The sequence below is a fragment of the Danio rerio genome, chromosome 20, assembly GCF_049306965.1.
Source record: "Danio rerio strain Tuebingen ecotype United States chromosome 20, GRCz12tu, whole genome shotgun sequence".
Classification (NCBI taxonomy): domain Eukaryota; kingdom Metazoa; phylum Chordata; class Actinopteri; order Cypriniformes; family Danionidae; genus Danio; species Danio rerio.
The window spans coordinates 49,926,516-49,950,000 of record NC_133195.1 but is presented as its reverse complement, the minus strand read 5'-3'; the positions used below and the strand labels follow the sequence as shown (position 1 = coordinate 49,950,000).

At 33.4% G+C, this 23,485-nt stretch overlaps 2 protein-coding genes across 10 annotated transcripts in view; both read right to left on the bottom strand.

Annotated features, from left to right (window-relative positions):
• Positions 1-23,190, bottom strand: part of batf (basic leucine zipper transcription factor, ATF-like) — a 76,208-nt gene extending 53,018 nt beyond the window's left edge. For 6 of the 7 annotated variants that reach the window (XR_012395632.1, XR_012395631.1, XR_012395630.1 and 3 more), the window contains exons 1-2: positions 23,103-23,190; positions 17,709-17,802 (exon numbers count right to left, since the gene is read on the bottom strand). The gene's annotated coding sequence lies outside the window, so the exon portion shown is untranslated. The remainder of the gene's footprint in view (positions 1-17,708; positions 17,803-23,102) is intronic. The other variant, NM_001045059.1, reaches the window with a different exon arrangement.
• Positions 1,003-9,007, bottom strand: jdp2b (Jun dimerization protein 2b). Of its 3 annotated transcripts, none has more exons than XM_005160857.4 (4): positions 8,888-8,938; positions 4,771-4,970; positions 3,642-3,746; positions 1,003-1,671 (listed from the first exon to the last, which is right to left on the bottom strand). In XM_005160857.4, the coding sequence occupies exons 2-4, from the start codon at positions 4,963-4,965 to the stop codon at positions 1,501-1,503; spliced, it is 471 nt and encodes a 156-aa protein (XP_005160914.1). In that variant the 5' UTR covers positions 4,966-4,970; positions 8,888-8,938; the 3' UTR covers positions 1,003-1,500.
• Positions 23,191-23,485: the final 295 nt, after the last annotated feature.

The window sequence follows — 23,485 nt, the reverse complement described above, 5'->3', positions numbered from 1 at the left end:
AAACATATTTTAACACTGTTAAATGTTAAATATAAGTTTTAATGCTTTAAGATAGAAATATGAAATATTAGCCCCCCTGTTTATTTTTTTCCCCAATTTCTGCTTAACGAAGAGCAGATGTTTTCAACACATTTCTAAACATAATAGTTTTAATAACTCATGTCTAATACCTGATTCTTTATCTTTGCCATGATGACAATAAATAATATTTTACTAGATATTATTCAAGACACTATCCAGCTTAAAGTGACATTTTAAGGCTTAGCTAGGTTAATTAGGTTAACTAGACAGGTTAGGGTAATTAGGCAGGTTATTGTATAATGATGGTTTGTTCTGTAGACTATCGGAAAAAATACATAGCTTAAAGGGGCTAATAATATTGACCTTAAAATGGGTTTAAAAATTTAAAAAACTGCTTTTATTCTATCTGAAATAAAACAAACAGGACTTTTTCCAGAAGAAAATATATTATCAGACATACTGTGAAAATTTCCTTGCTCTGTTAAACATCATTCGGAAAATATTTAAACAATAAAATAATCAAAGGGGGGATAATAATTCTGACTTTAACTGTATGTATTATATTAATTAATTTTCCTTCGGCTTAGTCTCAATTTCAGGGCTCCCCACAGTGGAATGAACTGCCAACTATTCCAGCATATGTTATATGCAGCGGATGCCCTTCCAGCCACAACTCAGCACTGGGAAACACACCAAACACACACACACTCATGGACTACGGTCAATTTAGTTTATTCAATTCACCTATATTCTTCAAAGCCCGAACTCAAACCAGCAACCTTGGTGTAAGGTGACCACTGAGCTCGCTCTCTCTCTCTCTCTCTCTCTCTCTCTCTCTCTCTCTCTCTCTCTCTCTCTCTCTCTCTCTCTCTCTCTCTATATATATATATATATATATATATATATATATATATATATATATATATATATATATATATATATATATAGTTTTTTTAATCAATAAATAATCAACAATAAAAGTTTTATTTGAAAAATAGGCTTTATTTCTTTGTAACAAAAGTGGCCGCTCAACAGACACATTAGGAATATAAGTCACCCCATCATGTGATGGCGTAATAAAAAAACAGTCATATAGTAAACACAACGTATAATACAAATACACAACTGACTGCGTCAATCAACGCCAACTAATGTAAACGTCAGTGAACAGTTTCTCAGACCGACAGCGACATCTGGCGGCCGCTCGTGGAACAACACGCTTTATTTATCTCCACAAGCCAAAAACACTGCATAAACATGCTCCGTCGCCGCCAGCTTAACTGCCGATTTCAGCGACGAGGTTTTGGTGTCGACACAAATCCGTTTTCAACTTCTTCGTTGAGAATCTGGCAAGAAGGTTTTACCACCAGCTTAACGGCCGATTTCAGGGACGATCTTTTGGTAGACACACAAATCCGTTTCCTTCTTCTTCATTGAGAATCTAGCAAGAAAGTTTTAGCAGAAATCCCCGGTAGTGATTCAGTCTTCGCGGGGCTCCAGCGGGTGTTCGTCGCTCTTCACGCTGTCAGTGCGGACGATGCATGTGGGCCGGTGGAGGTTCAGCATCACGATCAGCTGCTGCCGCTCCGACTTCAGCTCCTCAATCTGAGACTTCAGATCCGAGTTCAACATCTCCAGCCGCTCGGACTCCTGCACAACACACAGAGAGAGAGAGAGACACTTCCGTTAATGATGCTGCTGACTCAATTGGGATGAATTTGTGATATTTTGAGACAATAAAAAAGAAGCATCAGTCAGTGTTTTATAATGAGACTGGGGCAATTCTAACACATCAAGAGCGGCACATTAAACTAAATTGGCCGTAGTGAATGTAAATGCGTATGGGTGTTTCCCGGTATTGGATTGCAGCAGGAATGCATCCGCTGTGTAAAACATATGCCAGAATAGTTGGCGGTTCATTCTGCTGTGGCGACCCCTAATAAATAAGGGACTAAACCGAAGGAAAATGTAATCAAAACTAATCATATTGACCATATTTGCTCTTGTAATTTAAAACTGAAAGCTGAAAATGCATTTCCTGTTTGTTTTGAGTTACATTGTCAGATTAAGTCTGTCTGAGGTGCTGTTTTATAAACATTTATTTAAAAATCATAAACATGTAATGAATAATAAGCTAATAAACACAATGGGAAATTTCATAAATAATATAAATTATTCTTGTTAACTTCCAGCCGAAACCGTATCCCATCTACAACAACCCTGTTATCAGACATGGTTAAGCGAGTTGCTTTATGTCAATCAAATGGAACAACTATGCCTTCAAACTTCACTAAAAAAAGCTGAAACCACATCAGGACCTATCTTAAAACTCTTAGGAATCTTGCATTTTAAGTTTGTAAATCCGCATCTGTATTTCTAACCTATATAATCATGACATTGGCTTTGTAAAAATGTGAGTATTGTCATATACATACAGATGAAGTCAGAATTATTAGCCCCTGTTTATTTTTTTTCCCCAACTTCTGTTTAGCGGAGAGGAGATTTTTTTTTCAACACATTTCTAAGCATGATAGTTTTAATAATTCATTTCTAATAACTGATTTATTTGATCTTTGTCATGATGACAGTGAATAATATTTTACTAGATATTTTTCAAGACACTTCTATACAGCTTAAAGTGACATAAAAACATAGAGAAAAAATTAGCTTAAATGGGGCTAATCATTTTGACCCCAAAATGGTGTTTTAAAATTTTAAAACTGCTTTTATTTTAGCAGAATTACAACAAATAAGACTTTCTCCAGAAGATAAAAATATTATCAGACATACTGTGGAAATTTCCTTGCTCTGTTAAACATAATTTAGGAATATTTTAAATTTTTTTTATAAATAAATAAAAATCAAAGGGGGCTAATAATTCTGACTTCAACTGCATATATATATATATATATAGTTTTGTATTATTTTGTCTTCTTTTTATTGGTATTGTACTGTTTTGTTAACTATCTTATAAATGTTAAATGCAATATTATAAAAATACAATTTATCATTATTTCCAAACATTCTCCAACTTATAATAAAAATTTCAAAATTTATAATTTCATAATTTTTTCAACTGATAATTTATTTTAAAATTCAATCTGATTCCTTTTTATTATTAAAATTGTATTTATTATTATTTAGTTTTATATTTAATTATATTATTTTAATATTTTACTATTTGTACGTAATGATGGGAGTGAGAATGGGATGTAAAATGTTTGCTGCTTTTACATGACTGTTATTAAACAATCTAATAGTAATATGCAAACTGAAAATGCTATAAATACATTGGTAAACAATGTATAACATTCATTCATTCGTTTTCTTGTTGGCTTAGTCACTTTATTAATCCGGGGTCGCCACAGCGAAATGAACCGACAACTTATCCAGCAAGTTTTTATGCAGCGGATGCCCTTCCAGCCGCAACCCATCTCTGGGGAACAGTGTATAACATTCAGAGATTTTAGTTGCACTAATTAAAAAAATGAAATTTGCTTTAATGTAATTTCTCGGTTAACAGCATTAAAAGTTCTGAGATGTAACAAACTGATGTTTAAAAATGTACATACTATATGATTGCTCAGTTAATAATAAAGAAATATAATAATGATGCATACCTTTTGCAGAAAGTCTGTCCTTTCCTTCTTTCTGTTTCGACAGCGAGCAGCTGCAACTTTATTCTTCTCTCGCCGTCTTTTCTTGCGCTCATCATCGTCATCATCCTGTTGGTCAGAAAAAAACCATGTTAAAGTCAGAGTAAAATGGAAGTTGCTGAGACTTTCATTTCAGTATGTTGATTATAGAACTATAATACACCTTAAGGGAATTTATGTACATCTACTTAAAATGGAATATTGAGTAGGGGGCGGGGCTTTCTTTCTTGCATCATTCCCTCGAATCAAACTAATTATAAGAGGGGTGTGGTTAAGATTATTGTGGCTGAAGCCGTCAAACCGACGCCAACAGAATTGACCGACACTTCGAAAGCGAGAAAAATAATGGTTAGACTTTGATTGGAGATTACCAAAACAAATATTCATCTGTAATAGATTAACTTGCACAAATTATTAGTTCACCTAAAAAACAACGAGCGCTAGCGAAATAAACACTCTCAATTTTGATTTCACATAGACTTTAATACAACAAATCAAATCTAATTTTTTTTCTTAAGAAAGAACAAAAACCAAACTTGATTGAGGCTATTGAACTGAGGGTAAACAATTACCAGGGGTAAATTCTTAATTTATTAAATAAAATTTTAGAATAACTAGAAAATATTGCTTTACATTAAATAATACAGTACTTTTTTACGTTTTATAATTAACTTATAATTACAGTAAAAACAAAACAATCTCATTTATGACAGTTACACTCGTTTTTGCCTTGATTTGCTATGCTGCTTACCTGGCATTTATAACCTGATAAATAATGAAATTATCTACATGGTTTTCAAATCTTTAATTATTTAACACTGATAAAATAGACATAAACAATACAACAATAAGTATCAACTCAACCAATATATTCTAATAAAAACTCATGAGCATAACGGTGGAGTCCAGCAGATGTCGCTCTACACCAGCAGATAAACAATACACTAAGCAACAGTTTCACTTCTTTCAAACTGTCTCATGTCTGTTGTGTAACTTAATAAACCGTTGGCGTTTTTACAATATGCAACATTTACAACCACATCGCCTTCAGAAACTGACTTTAATACTGGTTAAATGTGATGTCGGGTCTCACCTCACTCTTAATGGCGTCAAACGGTCTTTTGGCGTGTCGGTTGAGCATTAACGGAGAAAGAACCGTCCCGAGACGGTAAAGTTCCGCCAGTTTGAGTTGCTCCGTCAGTGTGGTGGCGGGAAAACCGGCCAGAGGACCGACGCTGGGCAGAGAACCAGCTGTGACCAGCGGATCAGGGATTTGACCAGGCATCATTGCTGCTTTAGAGAAAGAAAGAGACAAGTGTGTAAGCATATTTGTTGACTGATATGTTGACCAAAAATTCTTATCAGAATAAATTGATGGGATAGATAGCCTATCAAATGCTTGATTTAAAGGGGCAGTTCACACAAAAATCTAAATTTACTCTATTTACTCACTCTTGTGTGGGTTTCAAACGTTTACGAGATTCTGTTGAACACAAAAGAAGATGTTTTGAAGAATGCTGGGTAGAAACAAATACTATGGAAGCCAATGGTTTCCAGCTTTCTTCACAACACCTCCCTCTGTGTTTAACAGACGAAAGTAAGTGACAAGAGTGAGATGACAGTGACAAATGATGACAGAAATTTCATTTTTGGGGGAACTGATTCTTTTTTAATCCCATTGATTGTCACTTGTAACCATTGTGCATTTTTCAAGCTGCACTTACAATCCTTTTCCCCCCATTTGCTGCATTTACATTTACATTTACATTTAGTCATTTACATTTAGTCATTTAGCAGACATTAGACATTAGGCAGTGCATTTGAGCACTGCAGGCCAAATTAATTACTACAATATAGTATAATTATGTGGATATGTTGGAAAGGATTTGTACAAAGATAAAGTATAAATCATATTTATTTTTGATCACTGACTACAAGACTAGTTTAAAAATAATCGATTTTATTGTTTATTCATTAAAAATTAGGACTGCACAATATATTGTTTCAGCACTGGAATCGCAAAGTGATCAAGGAATTGTACCATTTTTTAACCTAGATAAATTAATAAAGAATAATTTCATTAAATTGTTTACACAATGAAGACTATGCAGTATTATTTTAAATTTGATTACTCAATTACTGTATACTGAATACAGCTAGACTCATCATAAAAAAAAAAGGCTGTTTTTATTTAATTTGTATCTTTCGCTTTATTGGGTTTATCTACGCTTGTAGATTATATTTTATGCAGATGCACTCCCCTACAGAATGATCCCAATAAATCTTAAATTATATATTTCTCCAAATAGTAATTTAAGTCATCTGTTGAAATTGTATTCATAATCGCAATATAGACAGCAGAATTTTTAAAAAGTATCACGATGTTTTGATATTTCTCAATATCATACAGCCAAAGTGCAAAATTTAATTTAAGAGATTAATTTAAAATCCTCAAAACTAATGGATTTAATCTAATGGGTTTAACTAATCATCAGGACTGATCCTCATAAAAGAAATACATCAGTGAAAGTGTATAAAAATGTAATAAAAATGAGGCTTTTAAAGTTTTTTGATAAACATTTTTGATACAGAAAGGTTAAACTTATACTTCGCCACAATTCTTCAAAGTATGTCCATTTGTCAGCACATAAAGTCCTTTATAATATAATAAAATGTTGTATGTTCACTTTTTTCTTTCATATATTTAAAAAAAACACAGGTCAGAATAAATGTTTAATTTTTTATTATTAGTTATTATGAATGATAATGTTACATTATTTCACCCATCTTTCAACATTTAAAACATAAAAAGCAAACACTATGTGCACTTAGTGACCTGTATATGTAGTATTGTAAAATGAATTTGCGGAAAGACAAAATGGTATCATCTTTGGCACAGGTGCAGAAATATTCAATAAAAGCTATTTATTTTACAGAAATGCAGAAAACGTATTGTTTACAGTGTAACTGACTATGCAATTAAGAATATCTTAAAGTTGAGCAAATATGGACTGTAAAGTCAACATGTTTGCTTTAATCACATGCGCACAGTGGAAAGCCACAGAGAATAATGAAGTTTCCATGAGAGGAACGCAAACACTGTAAATGTGCATGTAAATCTGCTTCTCAGAGAGTTATAGGGAAACTTCAAGATTCCCAAAAAGCAAAAACAACACCTACGCATGTTATAACGGAGCTTAAAACAGCTCTTGAATTGTCTGTAAAGGCCATTATGCTGGATTATGTAACAGTTAAACATGCTTCTGTCCTGAAAAAAAAACTCCTGCAGTCATTCACAGCAGCTTCTGGCTATTCATCGTAATTCTTCACAAAAACCACCCTGTGCAAGAACTACAGATAGTTTCACTGATTTTGAGTTTTCAAACATCGAACTTTGAAAGCATGATTTGTTTTAGGCTTTTTTATTATTATTTTTTATTTATTATTTTTTTGCAGCATTTTTACAGGGTTTTGGTGATGATGTTAAAAAGTACTAAAGGTGAAGAAAGATTTTACTTTAGCTTTAGATGTTTTTGTTTTGAATAGATTTGAATAAATATTATATGAATATAACTATATGAAAGTATACCATGTAAAATGTGTCATAAATATCTTTGAAGTGTTTTTAAAATACTGTTTTACTCTTTTTTTACCTCAAAGTTGAACACTTAGTTCAGTCCTACTTGCTGTTTTTATTTTGTTATTATTGGCAATGTGAATCCTACTCGAATTGTAACTTGCTAATTATATTTTAGGTGCTAAACTTCTCAAATTAATAAACACTTAGTTTTATGGTCCATTTTAGTCACTCTATATAGTCATTAAATAGTCTATTATAGACTTTAAAAAACACTTGACAGATTAGTGTATATTTAGAGTATGTAATAAATACTATTCCCGTGTTTTTACCTCAAATTTGCAAATTTAGTTCAGTCCTACTTGCTGTTTTTATTTTGTAATTAAAGGCAATGTGAAACATACACCAAATGTAACATGCCAATTACATTTTAGGTGCTAAACTTTTCAATATATTATTAATACTTCGTTTTGTGGCACACTTTAGTCACTCTATAGTCATTAAATAGTCTATTATAGACTTCAAAGTTCAAACACATTTGTCAATTTTTTATGTTTGTTTTAAATACTATTTCAGTCTGTTTTTACCTCAAAACTGAACATTTAGTGCAGTTCTACTTGCTGCTTTTAATTAGTAAATATTGCCAATGTGAATACTACACCAAATGTTACATGCTAATTATATATTTTAGGTGCTAAATTATTAAATATATTAATGGACATTTAGTTTTTTAATAGTTGGGAATGTGAATCCCACATCAATGCTACTTATGTTAGGTGATAAACTACTCAAAATATTAATGAAAATTTAGTTTTTGCAGTAGACTTCAGTCATCCTATAGTCATTAAAATAAAAAATAGACTAAAAAAACATTTTTCAAATTTGTGTGCATTTTTAGTTTGTTTTATGCTTAAACTAAGTGTGTTTTTAAAACTATCTCAGTCTTTTGCACTCAGTTCAGTGTTATTTGCAATTGTTTGTGAAATTTACAAACGATTTTTAATGAAAAACTGATTCAAACTAAACCCTGCACCAAATTATAGCCAATGCATTAGGTGCAATAACTTATTAGTATTTGTAAAAGTTTTCAGAAGTCTTGCATTTGTTTATTCTATCAATTTTAAAAGTGCATCTATAACATGTTAACAATGCATGGATAAAACATAAGCATATGAAAATGTTGTTACATAATAGCTCTGGATGGAGCATGTGAAATATATCAAAACTATCAATCCCTCCACTATCCTGGTACCACATGCTAAACTTTCATGAATAACTTTAATAAACATTGCAACCCTCTAATGCCTTAACATACTACTATTTCCAATAATAACTTGCTATGCTATTCAAAGTCCTATTCAAGGTTGAAAATTTAAAGCGTACATAATGTACTTCAGAGGGCAGCAAATATCCAGCTATTTAAAAGAAAAACAAACACATTCTGGGCATCAATCATGCATTATTATTTTCATATACTTCATATCTCCTCACTGTCAGTGTCCTTGTGTAAATCTAATACAAAGTGCAGCAGTTTATGTATCCACATTCGACCTTTAAACGAGCCCGACTGAATTCAACTCTCAAATGTGTTCAGCATTGAAATTACAGCATAAAATAAGCCAAAAACACTTACTTGTTTTGTGCTGAGAGTTTGCGGCTGCTCGTCCGTTCAGCTTGGTTGTGCGTTTGTTCCCGTTGCATCAGCGCGTTTATGTACCTCCGAGCGCGCTGGAATGCGGAACTCTCCACCGAGTGACGGCAGCAGACGTTACAAAAATAAAAAGGAGCGCTAAGCCCCGCCCATAGCAACCGAACAACACACAACAGAGCAGCGCGGGACTCCCTGAGCGGGATATCCCATCAAAACACAAACACACGATTTTATCTGTTTACCTCATTAGTAAGCGAAGTTTCAGGAAACGTCGGGTTTCTGTTCGATAATCAGACAGACAACGAGTGGAATTAGACGGGCATCCCGAGACAGGTTAGATATGTTGATTCTAGTTAAGACTAATTTTATGAATATCTAGCCTTAAAAATATGCATTAAATACGTTTTATAATGGTTTGCTTCAGTTAACTGTTATGTTACATCAACGAAAGGAATTAGACGAACATCTTGAGGTTAGATCAGTGTTTCTCAAACTCTTTTCATCTAATACTACCTCAGAAAAAATTGTCCCTCCAAGTACCACACATGACCAGTATTGAAATACAGTAGCGTAGTAAGCCTAATTAAGCAGCTACAACTCTGCATAGTATCTGCAGATTAATGACTATTATTAAGAATATTTATTATTATCAGCCCTTTTAAACCTTTTAAATAGTTTGTACATTAACACTGCTCTGCTTATATGTAAAAAACAAACAAACAAACAAACTAAATGTCAACGTTTAAATTATAATGTGCTTTTTAAAGTTAATTAAAATGGTAGGCTACTGTTCTTAAAAAGTAAAAAAAAACTAATCTCAAGTACTTAAATGTAAAGTGTAATCTATAGTATCCTATTTATCAAAACCTGGAAATCTTTGTTGGACCTCTTAAATATAGGCTATATGTCATTATATTCATATTTGAACCATTTTTTGATGTTGCATGTACATGACATATTGGATTACTCTGCGTACTGCTAGAAGGCAGCCCGCGTACCACTAGTGGTACAGGTACCACAGTTTGAGAACCGGGGTAGATAAAATGTAACCTATATGTTAATTCCAGTTTCAATAAATTTTGCATTATCTAGGCACAAAATATGGCTGAAATGTTTTATAAAGGTGTGTTTCAGTTATATTACGTCAACGAATGGAATTAGACAAACATATTGAGAGATGTTAGATACATTGGGAACACTTTACAATAAGGTTCATTAGTTAATGCATTTACTAACATGGACTAATCATGAACAACACATGTACAGCATTTATTAATCATAATTGAACATTTACTAATGCATTATTAACATCCAAGTCCATGCTTGTTAACATTAGTTAATGCACCATGAGTTAACATGAACTAACAATAAACAACTGTATTTTCATTAACGAACGTTTACTAACATGAACAAATACAGTAGTAGATGTATTGTTCATTATTTGTTCATGTTAGTAAATGCATTAATTAACATAACGAACCTTATTGTAAAGTGTGACCGATACATTAATATATGTTAATACTACATTGTAAAAGAAATTCGTAATTTTATGGTTTATTTCTGGCAGTTGGGATGCTGAAAAAAAGTAAAATAACGGTTGTTAATTACAGAAATTTACTGTAAAACAACGGAAAATAAATGACACAACTTTCTTTAAACTTCTGTAATTCAATCTCCGTTATCCTACAGTAAATTTCTGTAATTTAACGGTCGTTATTTTACAGGGTTTTCTTCCGGCACCCCAGAAAAAAAAAAAAAACGTTAAATTATAAAACAAAAATTTTACAGTGTAGTTATTTTTATGATTAGTTTGGCATAAAATATGTTTTATAAATGTTTGTTTCAGTTATGTTACATCAACGATTGGAATTAGATGGCCATATTGAGAGAGGTTGGAATTAGATGGCCATATTGAGAGATGTTAGATAAATGTAGCCTATGTTAAATATATGTAATCTACACTGTAAAAAATCCTGGTTGCCTTAAATTTTTAGGCTGAATCAAATAAACCTTTAGTCCACTTAACTTATATTATGTTAAACTGACATAAAACAGCTTGTGTATCTTATAAAATTAAGTTAGACCGTGATTAACTTAGTTAAAAAGGTTACAATGAATTAAAAACATATGCTGTCATGACTAACTGTTCATATAAATTTTTACAGTGTAGGCACAAAATATGCATGAAATATGTTCTATAAAGGTGCTTCAGTTATGTTACATTAACGAATGGAATTAGACAAACATCTTGAGAGAGGTTAGATGATATGTTCATTCTAGTTTCAATCAATTACTCCAAAAATTACTTTTGCTGCATGTCCAAATTACTTATTTAAAACAAGTTGAAAACAATTATTTTGTAGTTATTTATTTTTTTTGAAAGCTTAATTATTTTATGTTCAATCCACTTAAATCTGTAAAAATTATTAAGGTAACTTAATAGATTTGTGTTGGGACAACATGAGGTAATTGTGTGGAACCCAGCATTTATTACAGTGTATACGTGTAAAATTGAAAATAATCATAAAGTATTTGTTTTAAAAAGATGCATTTCATTTAAGCATTACTGCATTTGTTTCTGCTAACTATAGGTTAATTTCTTTTAAAAAATGGGTTGTCATAATCCAATGTTTGGGTTAATAAGTGTCATTTAAATTGGATTTTTTTTTTTAATTAACCTAACACTGGGTTTGTCCATATTTTTCAATTTACAGAAAGTTAATTCTACTCATTTGAAAAGAGTTTTGAACTCTGTGGTGAAGGTAATGCATTAATTAAATACCTCATAACTTCAACTTAAATGGAGCAAGTTCACAGTACTCATATAGATTATTTTTTTAACTCAAATGGTTTGTAGCAATCAGTTTCCTCTAACAGTTTGAGTTGCCTTAACTTATTGGGTTTTATAGTACTCAGCTGGTTTGAGTTCTCTTCATTTATTTGGTTTTACTGTGCTTAAATTGCTTCATTTACTCAAATAGCTTAAGTTTACAGTACTCATTAGGATTAGTTTTTGAACTTAAATAGTTTGTTGTAATCGGTTTCCTCAAATGGTTTGAGTTACCTTAACTTATTAGTTTTACAGTGTAACAACAAACCCAGCACTTTTTAAACAGTTTAAGTAAATTGACACTGTATATTAACTTCAGTTTCAAAGCTTCTGGAAAATGTATATCAGCAAGTTAATTAGTTTGACTTTCAGACTGTATTCTTCATTAGATTTTTATTTAAACATCTAAATTAAATAATTTATCATTTGTTTTTTTTTTAAATACGATTTGATAAAACTTTTTGGTTGATTTTATGTAACTTTTTCATTTGTTCGTACATTTATTTTGACAGCATATATGCAATAAAAAATTACATTTACAACTAATTAAAACACATACAGCAGACAGGATAAATAAGTACACCCCTTTGAAAATGAATATTTGATCTGTAATATGTGTTGGTGCATTTTAACTATACTGCTTTATTAAACAGTTATATTTATTAAAATAAGAGTTTGGTCATTAAATGTCTTTAGAAATATAAAGATAATATACTTAAATTCAAATGAGGTATTGCAAAAATAAAAAATAAAAAAAATCACAATATACAGAATTTCAACAAATGTAATGTTTCTCTCATTTTTTCCTCTTTATTAATTTTCTTTAATATGTTTTAATAGTTGTGATTATTTTAAATTATTTTGTTAGATTAGCTCCAGTTTTGGCTTTGGCACTGACTAATCTAATGTATATGCACAAATATAATAATGTAAAGCAGCCTAGGATATGAATTTAAAAGTGTGATCTGTAAGGGGTGTACTCAAGTCTGAGAAATTATAGAATATAAAATGCCGTCCAAATCAGTCAAACAACTGGCATTTATTTCATAACATTTCACTTGGTGAAACTTACAATCTCAAGTTCACTAGCAGCCTTAAAAATGTGAGTTAACTCAACTCAACGATTCTTTCTTTTAACTTAATGTTGAGTTACACAATATATTTAACTAAAACATTTAAGGCAGCTGGTGAACTCGAGTTTGTAAGTTTAACCAAGTGAGATGTTTTATGATGTAGAAACGTCTTAAAGCTTTAAAAAAATATATATAGCGTTGAAAATAAAGATAAAATACTGACGGTTTGTGGTTATGAATGCAGGTGTGAAGTGCATCTGCGGTTTCTCTGCGAAAACACCTGAGGGTGACTCATGTGTGTGTTTTGGCTTTGCAACATGCATCAACTGAGCACAGATACAGACACCATTATATTATGTAATTTGCAATAATGCAATAACTTTCAGACATCTTTTGTTTTAATTAAAAGTGTAAATATTATAGGGATTTAATAATGCAGATTACATAAATGTTGCTGTTCAGCACAAGTCGCTTTCGGTTGTTTAAAAAAAGCTCAGTGAAATTTCAGCGAGGTGTTGGCAAACTCGTCAGAGCTGTACGTACGTTAATAACTGACTTTCTCACACCCCTATTTCAAAGGGATCGTTCACCCGAAAATGATAATGTGCTGATAATTTACTCACCCTCAGGACAAACAAGATGCTGACGACTTTTCCTTCAGTACATTATAAGATATTCAGCTGCAACTGTGGTCCTTGGGGATTAAAACACATTAAAATACACTGCAAAAAGTAACTTTAGAAGGATTTGAGTGAACATTAGTTTAAAAGTTAGTTGAGCACATTAGTTTAAAAAACTAAGTAGATATAACTTAGTAATACTTTGTTTAGGTAACTTGTTTACTTGTATTGGTTTATAGTAAGCAGCTTTGGGACAGTAATAATACAAAAGACATCTATACATTTTTATGTTCATTCTCTTGCACAGTCCAAGAGATTAAAGGGATGCAAGTTCTGCCACCCTTTACTTATTCTAAATATATTTGAGTTTTGTTGAATACAAATGAAAATATACTGAGGGAATATTGGGGGAGGGGGTAGTGAAAGTAATTGATTTCTAGTATTTTTTGCTCCTACTATGGCTGCTTTTTCCAGCATTATTCAAAATCAGAACAGAAGAAACAAATTCATAAAAGTTTAGAAACTGTTGAGTCACATTTTAAGTCAATTTACAGTTTACATCATACAATTTACTTTTGTTCCAGAACCTGGCGCATTTCCCCAGTTAGCACGGTTCGTAAATCCAGCAATCGTGCTCGGATGCTGTTTATATGTTAAGAAAATTGACCGAACAGCAGTCCTGGTTTATCTGTTATTTCTCTCTATAATGTAAAGCCTATAATGCATAATTCTAGCCAAGGCTCTGTACGAGAAAGTCTTACCTCTGATTTATATTTGGTGACGATGTCTGTGGGTGTCACCCTTTAAAATTAAAGCTCAGCTTTTCGCTAATACTGTCTTATTGCTCACTGCCATAAATTAAAATAGGGACGCATGACAGCTGAGCGGGACTCTACTAAATAAAAAGTGCAACTCTGACCAATGTGATGAGAGTTCACTTGCACGTGTCTTGTTTTGGCTCTTTTGGTCTGTTTAGAAACTTTGCAGTGTGAAAGTGAACCGCACCAAGAACAAAGAGCAACATTGTAACTATTTTAATTCCTGTTTGGGGACAAAACAATCACCCTACAGGTGTGAAAGCAGCCTCAATGCACGGCAATCGCAATGCACAGAGCTTAGCCAGCTGCAAAGGTGAAATGGTGATGAGAACGCTGTTCTTCTTAATTTACAAGTGCTTTGCAACAGACCCAACAACCGCCATCTATCATGTGGAGTATGGACCTGCCTCAATTTTGCCTCCGAGCATTGGAAGTAAACCAATCTCATAGAATTTAACTAATTGTATGCGGGTTTTTCCACAGCTAAATGTTAAACTATTTTCACAAAGCTTCTAACTGATAGTATTTTAACAGATTTAGACTGATTCTGAGGAATCTAACAGCACAAATAAAATAACCGAAAAGTTAAATAAAATCAAAAGGTTCCAAACATTCCTTCATTTATTTTCCTTCGGCTTAGTCTCTTATTTTTCAGAAGTGGCTACAGCGGAATGAACCGCCAACTTTTCTGGCAAATGTTTTATGCAGTGGATGCCCTTCCAGCCACAACCCAGTACTGGGAAACACCCATACACTCTCATATTCACACACACGCTCAAACACGAAGACCGATTTAGTTTATTTAGTTCACTTACATCACATGACTGTGGGGGGAAAAGGGACTTGAACCAGTGACCTTCTTACTGTGAGGCAACAGTGCTAACCACTGTATATGACCTCAGATATAAAACACAGTTTGTATGATTGTCTACAGGTAGACACTTTAAGTTCCAATAAATCATGGAAAAGTGTTTTATATGTCCAAAACAAATACAGCTTTTGGTATCTGCTATTAACACTCGATTCACACGGGGCTTCAGCGTCAACGCTTGACAGAGGATGTGTCTGAAGTTTGGGCTGACGCGATCGTCATAGCAGTGTCAGCCAATGAAATTAGTCAGCAGTCAGCTACTGTCTGAGCTAGTGTGTTTGCATACAGTGATCTGATTGGCTGACGTTTTAGTTGGCGTTTGAAAAGTTGAGAAATTCCCAAATAAAGCAGCGCCGACGGACCCACAATTCAGTTCGGCAAAGCGTGACGTCATCTATTCAGTGAATATGAAGCGCTGACGCCTCATGTGAATGAGCCGTAATGCCAAGAAACATGCTGGCTTCCACACAATCATGTTGTCCAAACACAAATCAATCAAGTTAATTGTTTGTACAAATTTAAGTGGATTGAACATAAAACATTTAAGTTGTGCCCAAAAAGGTATGTAGAACAAGCAGCATTTGAGTGAAAACACATTTGAGCTTTATAACAGAAAACACCACCAGACCGAGACACTTCACCTCCTTCACCTTTACTGGCCTCTGCACACACTTTCATTCAGGTTGACAATGAACATAATGTTTCTCATTGCACTGAAATATATGTTTGCTCTCATCTTTGAAGTGATCTCTTGCCCAGTTTTATGTCCACAAAACATGCTCCTCAGCAAATGTTAGTCTGGCCTTTTGATTCTTTCTGTTTTGATAAAATGAATAGTTCACACAGGCAGAAACATTCCCTAATTTCCCCTGGAGAAGCAGCATTCACACATCCATTCCAAAATACTGGTAAATTCTGACATGACCTCTAAAGGCCTGTGCTGGTATTTGTAAAAACACTGTAAACAGTTATTACTCACTTCACAGTAAAAATAATAAGTAAACCAGTTGCCTTAAAAGTGAAAAGCTGACTTTACTTAAAAAAGTTAGTAAACCTGTTAAGTTAACTTAATTTAATCATTATAATTATAGACATATGTGCATTTATACTTTTAATTTTACATTAAAATTATAAGTAAATACACTGTATTTTTAATTAAGGCAAAAGGTTTCACTCACTTTTTCTATTACTGAGAGAAAAACTACTTTAGAATGTAACTAATTCAACATACACAACAAAAACTGCTATTTTAATCCTGTTCAGAGAACTTATAAAATAGTTTGTAAACATATTAAACAGGAATAAGCATGAACCTTGAAAATTACAATATTGTTTTCTTTTGCTTTCCACTTTACATTAATCTGCCACTTTATTACTATTACCGGGTTGGATCCCCTTTTGCCTTCAGAACCGCCTTTATCCTTCGTGGCATAGATTTAACAAGGTACTATAAATATTTGTTAGATTTTGCTCCATATTGACATGATACCATCACACAGTTGCTGCAGATTTGTCGGCTGCACATCCATGATGCGAATCTCCCGTTCCACCACATCCCAAAGGGGCTCTATTGGACTGAGATCTGGTGATCATTGTCATGTTCAAGAAACCAGACTGAGATGATTCACGCTTTGTGACATGGCACATTATCCTGCTGGAAGTAGCCATCAGAAGATGGGTACACTGTGGTCATTAGGGATGGACATAGTCAACAATACACAAACCCTACAGCCTGTCTGGCATTACCAAACTATGCCACATTCAAAGTCACTTAAATCACCTTTCTTCTCCATTCTGATGATCAGTTTGAACTGCAGCAAATCGTCTTGACCGTCTCTACATGCCTAAATCCATTGAGGTGCTGCCATGTGATTGGCTGATTAGAAATTTGCTTTAGAGAGCAGTTGGACAGGTGTACCTAATAAAGTGGCCGGTGAGTATGTTTGTGTTTTGTTAATGGGAAAACAAATCTGCATAACAATAATTTTAATTGTTCACGTTTTGAGTTCACACTTGAAAATGATATATGCATAAGAAATACAGTCACGATAATTCAGGTATAGATGAATAAAATAATACAGTGACTACAAAACCACACAAAAAGTATTAAGTTGTACAGGTATGTTTGCAGGAATGGCCAACAACACAATTTTTTGAGTCAAAATTGTCACTTTTATTGCTACGTATTGCTAAAAACTAAATCTTTCCTCACTGCTTTGATTTATTTGAACCATCAGACTCCAGATTTTCAATGGTTGATATTGCCCTATCCTAACAAACCATACATCAGTGAAAAGCTTATTTAAGAATAATTCATAAATCACCCTCATGACTTGTTTTGTGGTCCATGGTCACCATAATGCAATTAAATAAACAGTTCAGGGCTTAAGAAAGAAATCTTAAAATATTCTTTGGAATATTCGGAATAATATAATATTTGGATTCTATGGCATTGCTGCAAACAAACAAACAAAAAACGTTTAAAATATTTATAGTGCATATTTATTCCACCAATAACCCAAATCCTGGATAATCTGGCATCCACTGAAATGCACAGACAAACCGCAGACACAATCACCTCTGTGTCTCACCTCTTACACACAGACACACACACTTCCTCTTCCACATTTACTGTCGGCCAGCAACACCGCATCATCAGGGGAGTCATCAGGATTCAGCACAGACCTGGACAATTAAACATCATACATGTCAACATCAGTGCGTGGCTATTTTTAAAGATGTGCAGCACAAAAGAAGAAGCTTTCTAAAAGCAAAAATGACTTATTAATAATGAACTCGTTCCTCCTTCAATGGCAGAACGTTCACATTCAAAATCCTGAACCCAACACTTCTGCATTCCAGAAAAATATTAATAAACTCAAGATAATGATACACGTTTCTTCTTTACCAACCAGACATTGTTCCAAACAAAAACCCATTTCCCATTCTGGAAATATGATGCATCCGGAAAGAAAAATGCACAATGAACATGAAGGAATTATGATTTATTTATGCACTATTTAGACACTTTAGCAGGACTGATGCTGCAGTAGAAGTTTTAAACCTTGTGTTGGGGATGTTTTCATCCACTCTGAAGTGATTTTGAGTCTTAATTTGGCCACAACTTTCACTGTGTTTAAGCATTTTGGGAAAATGCTTTAAACAAAATACAATACACCTTTGTGCAATACACCCTGGGCAAATTGACTACCCTTTCATTATGTTCGGGGCTGTTTTTGCCCCATTGACTTTCATTATAATCACATATTTGATTGCAAAGCCATGACACCATATAATACTGTATTTATGATTGTTGGTGGTTTTTCCTGTTGGCAAGAGGTACACTACCTGACAAAAGTCTTGTTGCCTATTCAAGTTTTAAGAACAACAAATAATAACTTGCCATCTAGTTGATCATCTGGTATCAGAAGTGGCTTATATCAAAAGTCAAAGTCGTCTAAATTGTGCTTATTTTACCAAAATAAAATATGATCATGCCTTGATTTTTACTGATTTAATTAGGACAGTAAGGGCTGACTTTGCATAGACAAAAGTCTTGTCACTTAACAGAAATAATGTCTAGTATAGAATATAAAGTCATGCTGCAGTGGAGAAATAATGAATATTGTGTGACTCCCATGAGCTTGGAGGACTGCATCCATACATCTCTGAATGGCTCAAATCACTGATTAATAAAGTCTTCTGGAATGGCAAAGAAAGCGTTCTTGCAGGACTCCCAGAGTTCATCAAGATACTTTGAATTCATCTTCAATGACGCCTCCATCTTACCCCAGACATGCTCAATAATGTTCATAACTGGTGACTGGGCTGGCCAATCCTGGAGCACTTTGACCTTCTTTGCTTTCAGGAACTTTGATGTGGAGGCTGAAGTATGAGAAGGAGCGCTATCCTGCTGGAGAATTTGCCCTCTCCTGTGGTTTGTAATGTAATGAGCAGCACAAATGTCTTGATACCTCAGGCTGTTGATGTTGCCGTCCACTCTGCAGATCTCTTGCATGCCCCCATACTGAATGTAGCCCCAAACCATGAATTTTCCAAACCAAACTTGACTGATTTCTGTGAGAATCTTTGAGTTCCAGTAGGTCTTCTGCAGTAGTTGTGATGATTGAGATCCAGTTCAACAGATGATCCATCAGAAAAATCGACCTTCTGACACTTTTCTAAATGATCAACTAGAAGTCGAGTTATTATTTGTTGCTCTTACAGCTGGCATAGACGACAAGACTTTTGTCAAGTAGTGTACGATGTGTATTTATTACTGTTTATCATCGGATGCAGTGCTAAAAAAAAAAGCTTAGGTTCTGGCTTTGGAGATATATGGAGGACAGTGTGTGTGTGTGTATATATAAAGGACGTTTGTGCACTTACCTTGATACGTCTGTAAAAAAATCTAAATAAGCAGCTCAGCACTCAGAACACAGAAAACATAGTAAGTGTATTTATGCGTACACAAACAGACACACACACTATAATTCGCTGTTTTACTTCTGTTTTACACTTCAAAGAACTCAATTTAAAAGCCAGAAACTGTTTTGCAAAGGCCTATCTAAAGGGTTAATGCTGCCAACTGATGATCAACAGTAACAATGACAAATTTACCCTCTGCCCAACAAAGAAGCATGTATAATGAAGTATGTATAATTATATGCTGTCAAGGCTTTGCAATCAAAAATGTGGTTATAATGGAAGTCAGTGGGGCACGAACGCAATGAAAGGGTAGTCAATTTGAACAATACATAAAGTTAATGGATACAAATTTATAAACTATTGAAAGGTATTTTAGTTTAAAGGTGGGTTCATGATGTCTTTGTATGGTTGTTGTATTTGTCTGCATTAAAGAAATGGAAACTTTATTTAATCGACGCTATAGGACGATAAGAATCAATGGCTTCTGGATTTAAACAGTCAGGTTCAACACCAGACATCCGGAAGCCTATACAGACATCACTATATGCTAAATAAAAAAAAAACTGCAACCTGAATCATGGCAAAAAGAGGATGTCCTGGGCAGAACTTTACTTGGGCCGGCTGAATCATCAACACTGGCACATGCTGACTAATCAAAAAAGATGAACCTGAACAGACGGACTATACACATACACTGTCTGTCTATCAGGATACTCATTTTATTTCCCCTTTTACCACTGTGCATTTAATAAAGTGCGCTAAAGAAAAGGTTGATATTGTGTGTGTGTGTGCCAAGACACTGATATTGAGGCGCTTACGAAGGAAAAAACACAATTCACTTGCAGCAAAAGATTTCATTCTGCTCAAATTAGATTTTAATACTATTTTTTAATCTTTGCATACGAGCGATTATAGAAAAGGATGAGGGAAATTGTTGATGATTATCTGAGAACAGTAAAAGAGTTCAGTTTGGTGGATATATTGACAAATAAGTCATTATTGCAGGATCCTAAAACTTTGTTTATTTGCAATTGGCTGGATTCTGAATTTGTAAATTAAAAATCGCAACATCCAATGTTGGTAATCGGTATTAAATGATTGGGATTCAGTGCTTTTATATAAATAAAAAGCATATAAAAGTGAGACTGAAATGAAGTAAAGAAAGACTACTAAAGTCATTGTATTTGCACAGTTGATTGATTAAATAAAGAACTGCATATATTTTTAAATGATAAAATGTTTAAATATGCATGCATTAATAATAATAATTTGCATGCATTCCTAGCAAAAAATTTTGGACGAAATGACTTTACGTTTTAAATTCTTGTTTTTTTTTTTCTAGGCTTTTACAAAGTTTATTTTAGCAATCTCTTTTTATTACTTATTTTATTCTCTTTGATGGCCAAATAAATAAATATACATTTCTGTAGAATAAAATGTTGCATATAATCAGCCAAATTAAGCATTAACAAATCATTGTTTAACCCTTGTGCACTGTTCCAATGTTCTACACTTTTGTTATGTTAGGGATGAAAGCATCCACTGAATTAAACTGCTGTAAAATGCATAAGATTTTAAAATTCATAATTCTTTTTTTTTTTTTGCATAATTCTGTTAATCAACCTCAGTCCTGATCAAAACGACTAAACTGTTTTGAAAATTACAGGATGTTAACTCTGTACTTGCCAAATTCATAAATGATGCACTGTTTCCGGTGAAAAAACAAACACAAAATGGCGCATTTTCAATATAAAGAGTAATTGTAGACTGGATTTAAAAAAAAATAAATTATCAGTCTTGGACATGTGAACAATTAAGAACAACATTGGCTGAGACATTATTAGATTTTCATTTTTTCTCTCTAATTTACTGTTGGTGGCTGTTTTTGCCCTATTGACTTCCATTAACCACATTTGATGGTGCATAAATGCACAGTCTTTGTTTTTATTTACCCCATGTAGTTCTTAGAGCCGAGATGCACATTTTAATTTTCTCAGACACATCAAAGTAAGTGCGTAAAGGTCACTCTCACACACTCGCAGACACACACTTTAATTTGCTGTTATACTCTATATAAAATCCGAAAACTATGCTTTCTAAAAGCCTATCTAAAGGTTTAACGCTGCCAACTGAGGATCAAAAGTAAAAATTACTTATTTAACCACAAACAATCAGAAATGCAGGATTATATGGTGTCTTGTTTTTGTTATCAACAAAAACGGTTATAATGGAAGTCAATGGGGGAAAAACAGTCACCAACAGTAAACTAGGGAAAAATAAAAATCAATCAAAGACAATGCTGTTACTAATCGTTCACATGTCCGAGACTCTGATAAAAGGTTTAAAAACCCAGTCAACAATTCTTATATTGAAAATGCGTCATTTTGTGTGTGTGTGTGTTTTTTTTCAGCAAATCAGTGACATCGTTTGTGAACTTGTCGAATAAAGAGTTAAAATCCTGAAATTTTCTGAATAATTTAGTTTTGTTTAGGACTGAGGTTGAAAGATTCCAAAAATTCAAATAAATATTTATCTGATGCATTTTCACAGCAGTTTAATTCAGTGGATGTTTTCATCCCTAACATAAAAGGGTAGTCAATTTGCTCAGAGTGTATTGGTGAGGTTTTTTTTTTATTATTCAAATCTATTTTTCAAAATGTCAAAATAAAATGTCACCAAAAAATTGATTCCATTTGCTGAAACAGAGAAAGCTCATGGGCAAATTCAGACACAAAATCACCCCAGAGTGGATGAAAACATCCCCAACAGCACATAAGGGATAAAAAGTATAGGAATCAAACTGTTAGTTGTTAGTGCTTCTGAAATGGAGATTTATGGCTCAGTGCTGCATAAGAAAGTGTTTTACCTTAACTGCTGTTTATTAAAGATTTAGATTTTATTGTAATTTACACAACTCAAAATGCCTGATCATTGTAGCAATTAGGATAGCATAGAGCAAATACAAAGATTTTTAAAAGAAAATTAATTAAATTGATATATATATATATATATATATATATATATATATATATATATATATATATATATATATATATATATATATATAAATGCATTGTGTCTGTGTGTGTTCTAAACATTTAACCAAATAAAATAAGATATGACTAGCCTATTATACTGACTTCTAGGTCACCAAATATTACAGAAACCGAATATTATATTTGTTAACTATAATAGTTATTAGTGCAACTTTTCCACACAAATTGTGCTTGTAATAGCTAAAAAAGCAAATAGTATACTGGAATTTAACGAAATAAAGCGTTTTCGTGAGCTTTTAAGGATGCTACATCAGCTAAATAAACACAAACGACAAGTAGTTTTAGGTTTTAGACCAGACTGCGAGGTGTTTAGCAGTGATTCAGTGTGATTGTGTGCACGAGGGCTTTAGCCAAACAATTCAGCCATATTATTAAAAACCGCGTGGCCATTTTATAAAACAGACTGTCCTTTGTTATATATGAACGCTTTAAATGTGCGCTGGGTTTGTACATAAATTTCTGCAAAAGGTTTGGGAGCACAAAGCAATTCCCGTAACCTACCGAGAGCTCCTCTCCGCTCCTCTCGACTGATCTTCCGGGAAAACTGCAGTTCAGCTGAAACACGACTCTGCTGTTCCCATAGAGACACAACAGCACGTTCCCCAAGATCACCATATATGGACACGGAAGTGCAAGCGAACGACAGGGAAAAAAAATGTGTGGCGCGCAAATACGCACTGACGTCAGGCGCTGTACGTTTCTGCGTACTGAGAACGTTCCGATCATGACAGCAGCCTCGGTATCATCGAATCTATGTGGGTGAAAACACAGAAACCTTCAAAAATACATGGATCTCGATACTCTGTGATAAAATTATAGTGCACATTCTAGACATGAGGGTTATGTATGTTGCTGTTTAGAAACGATGCATTCATTTGCATTGC

What these genes read in the sequence shown, in the direction of transcription:
- jdp2b (XM_073932366.1), bottom strand. Translation starts at nt 5,004, where the DNA reads ATGCTTACACACTTGTCTCTTTCTTTCTCTAAAGCAGCAATGATGCCT. An exon ending in TTGACGCCATTAAGAGTGAG is followed by an intron (nt 3,747 to 4,770) that starts GTGAGACCCGAC and finishes TCTGACCAACAG; the next exon opens with GATGATGACGATGATGAGCG. An exon ending in GGACAGACTTTCTGCAAAAG is followed by an intron (nt 1,672 to 3,641) that starts GTATGCATCATT and finishes TGTGTTGTGCAG; the next exon opens with GAGTCCGAGCGGCTGGAGAT.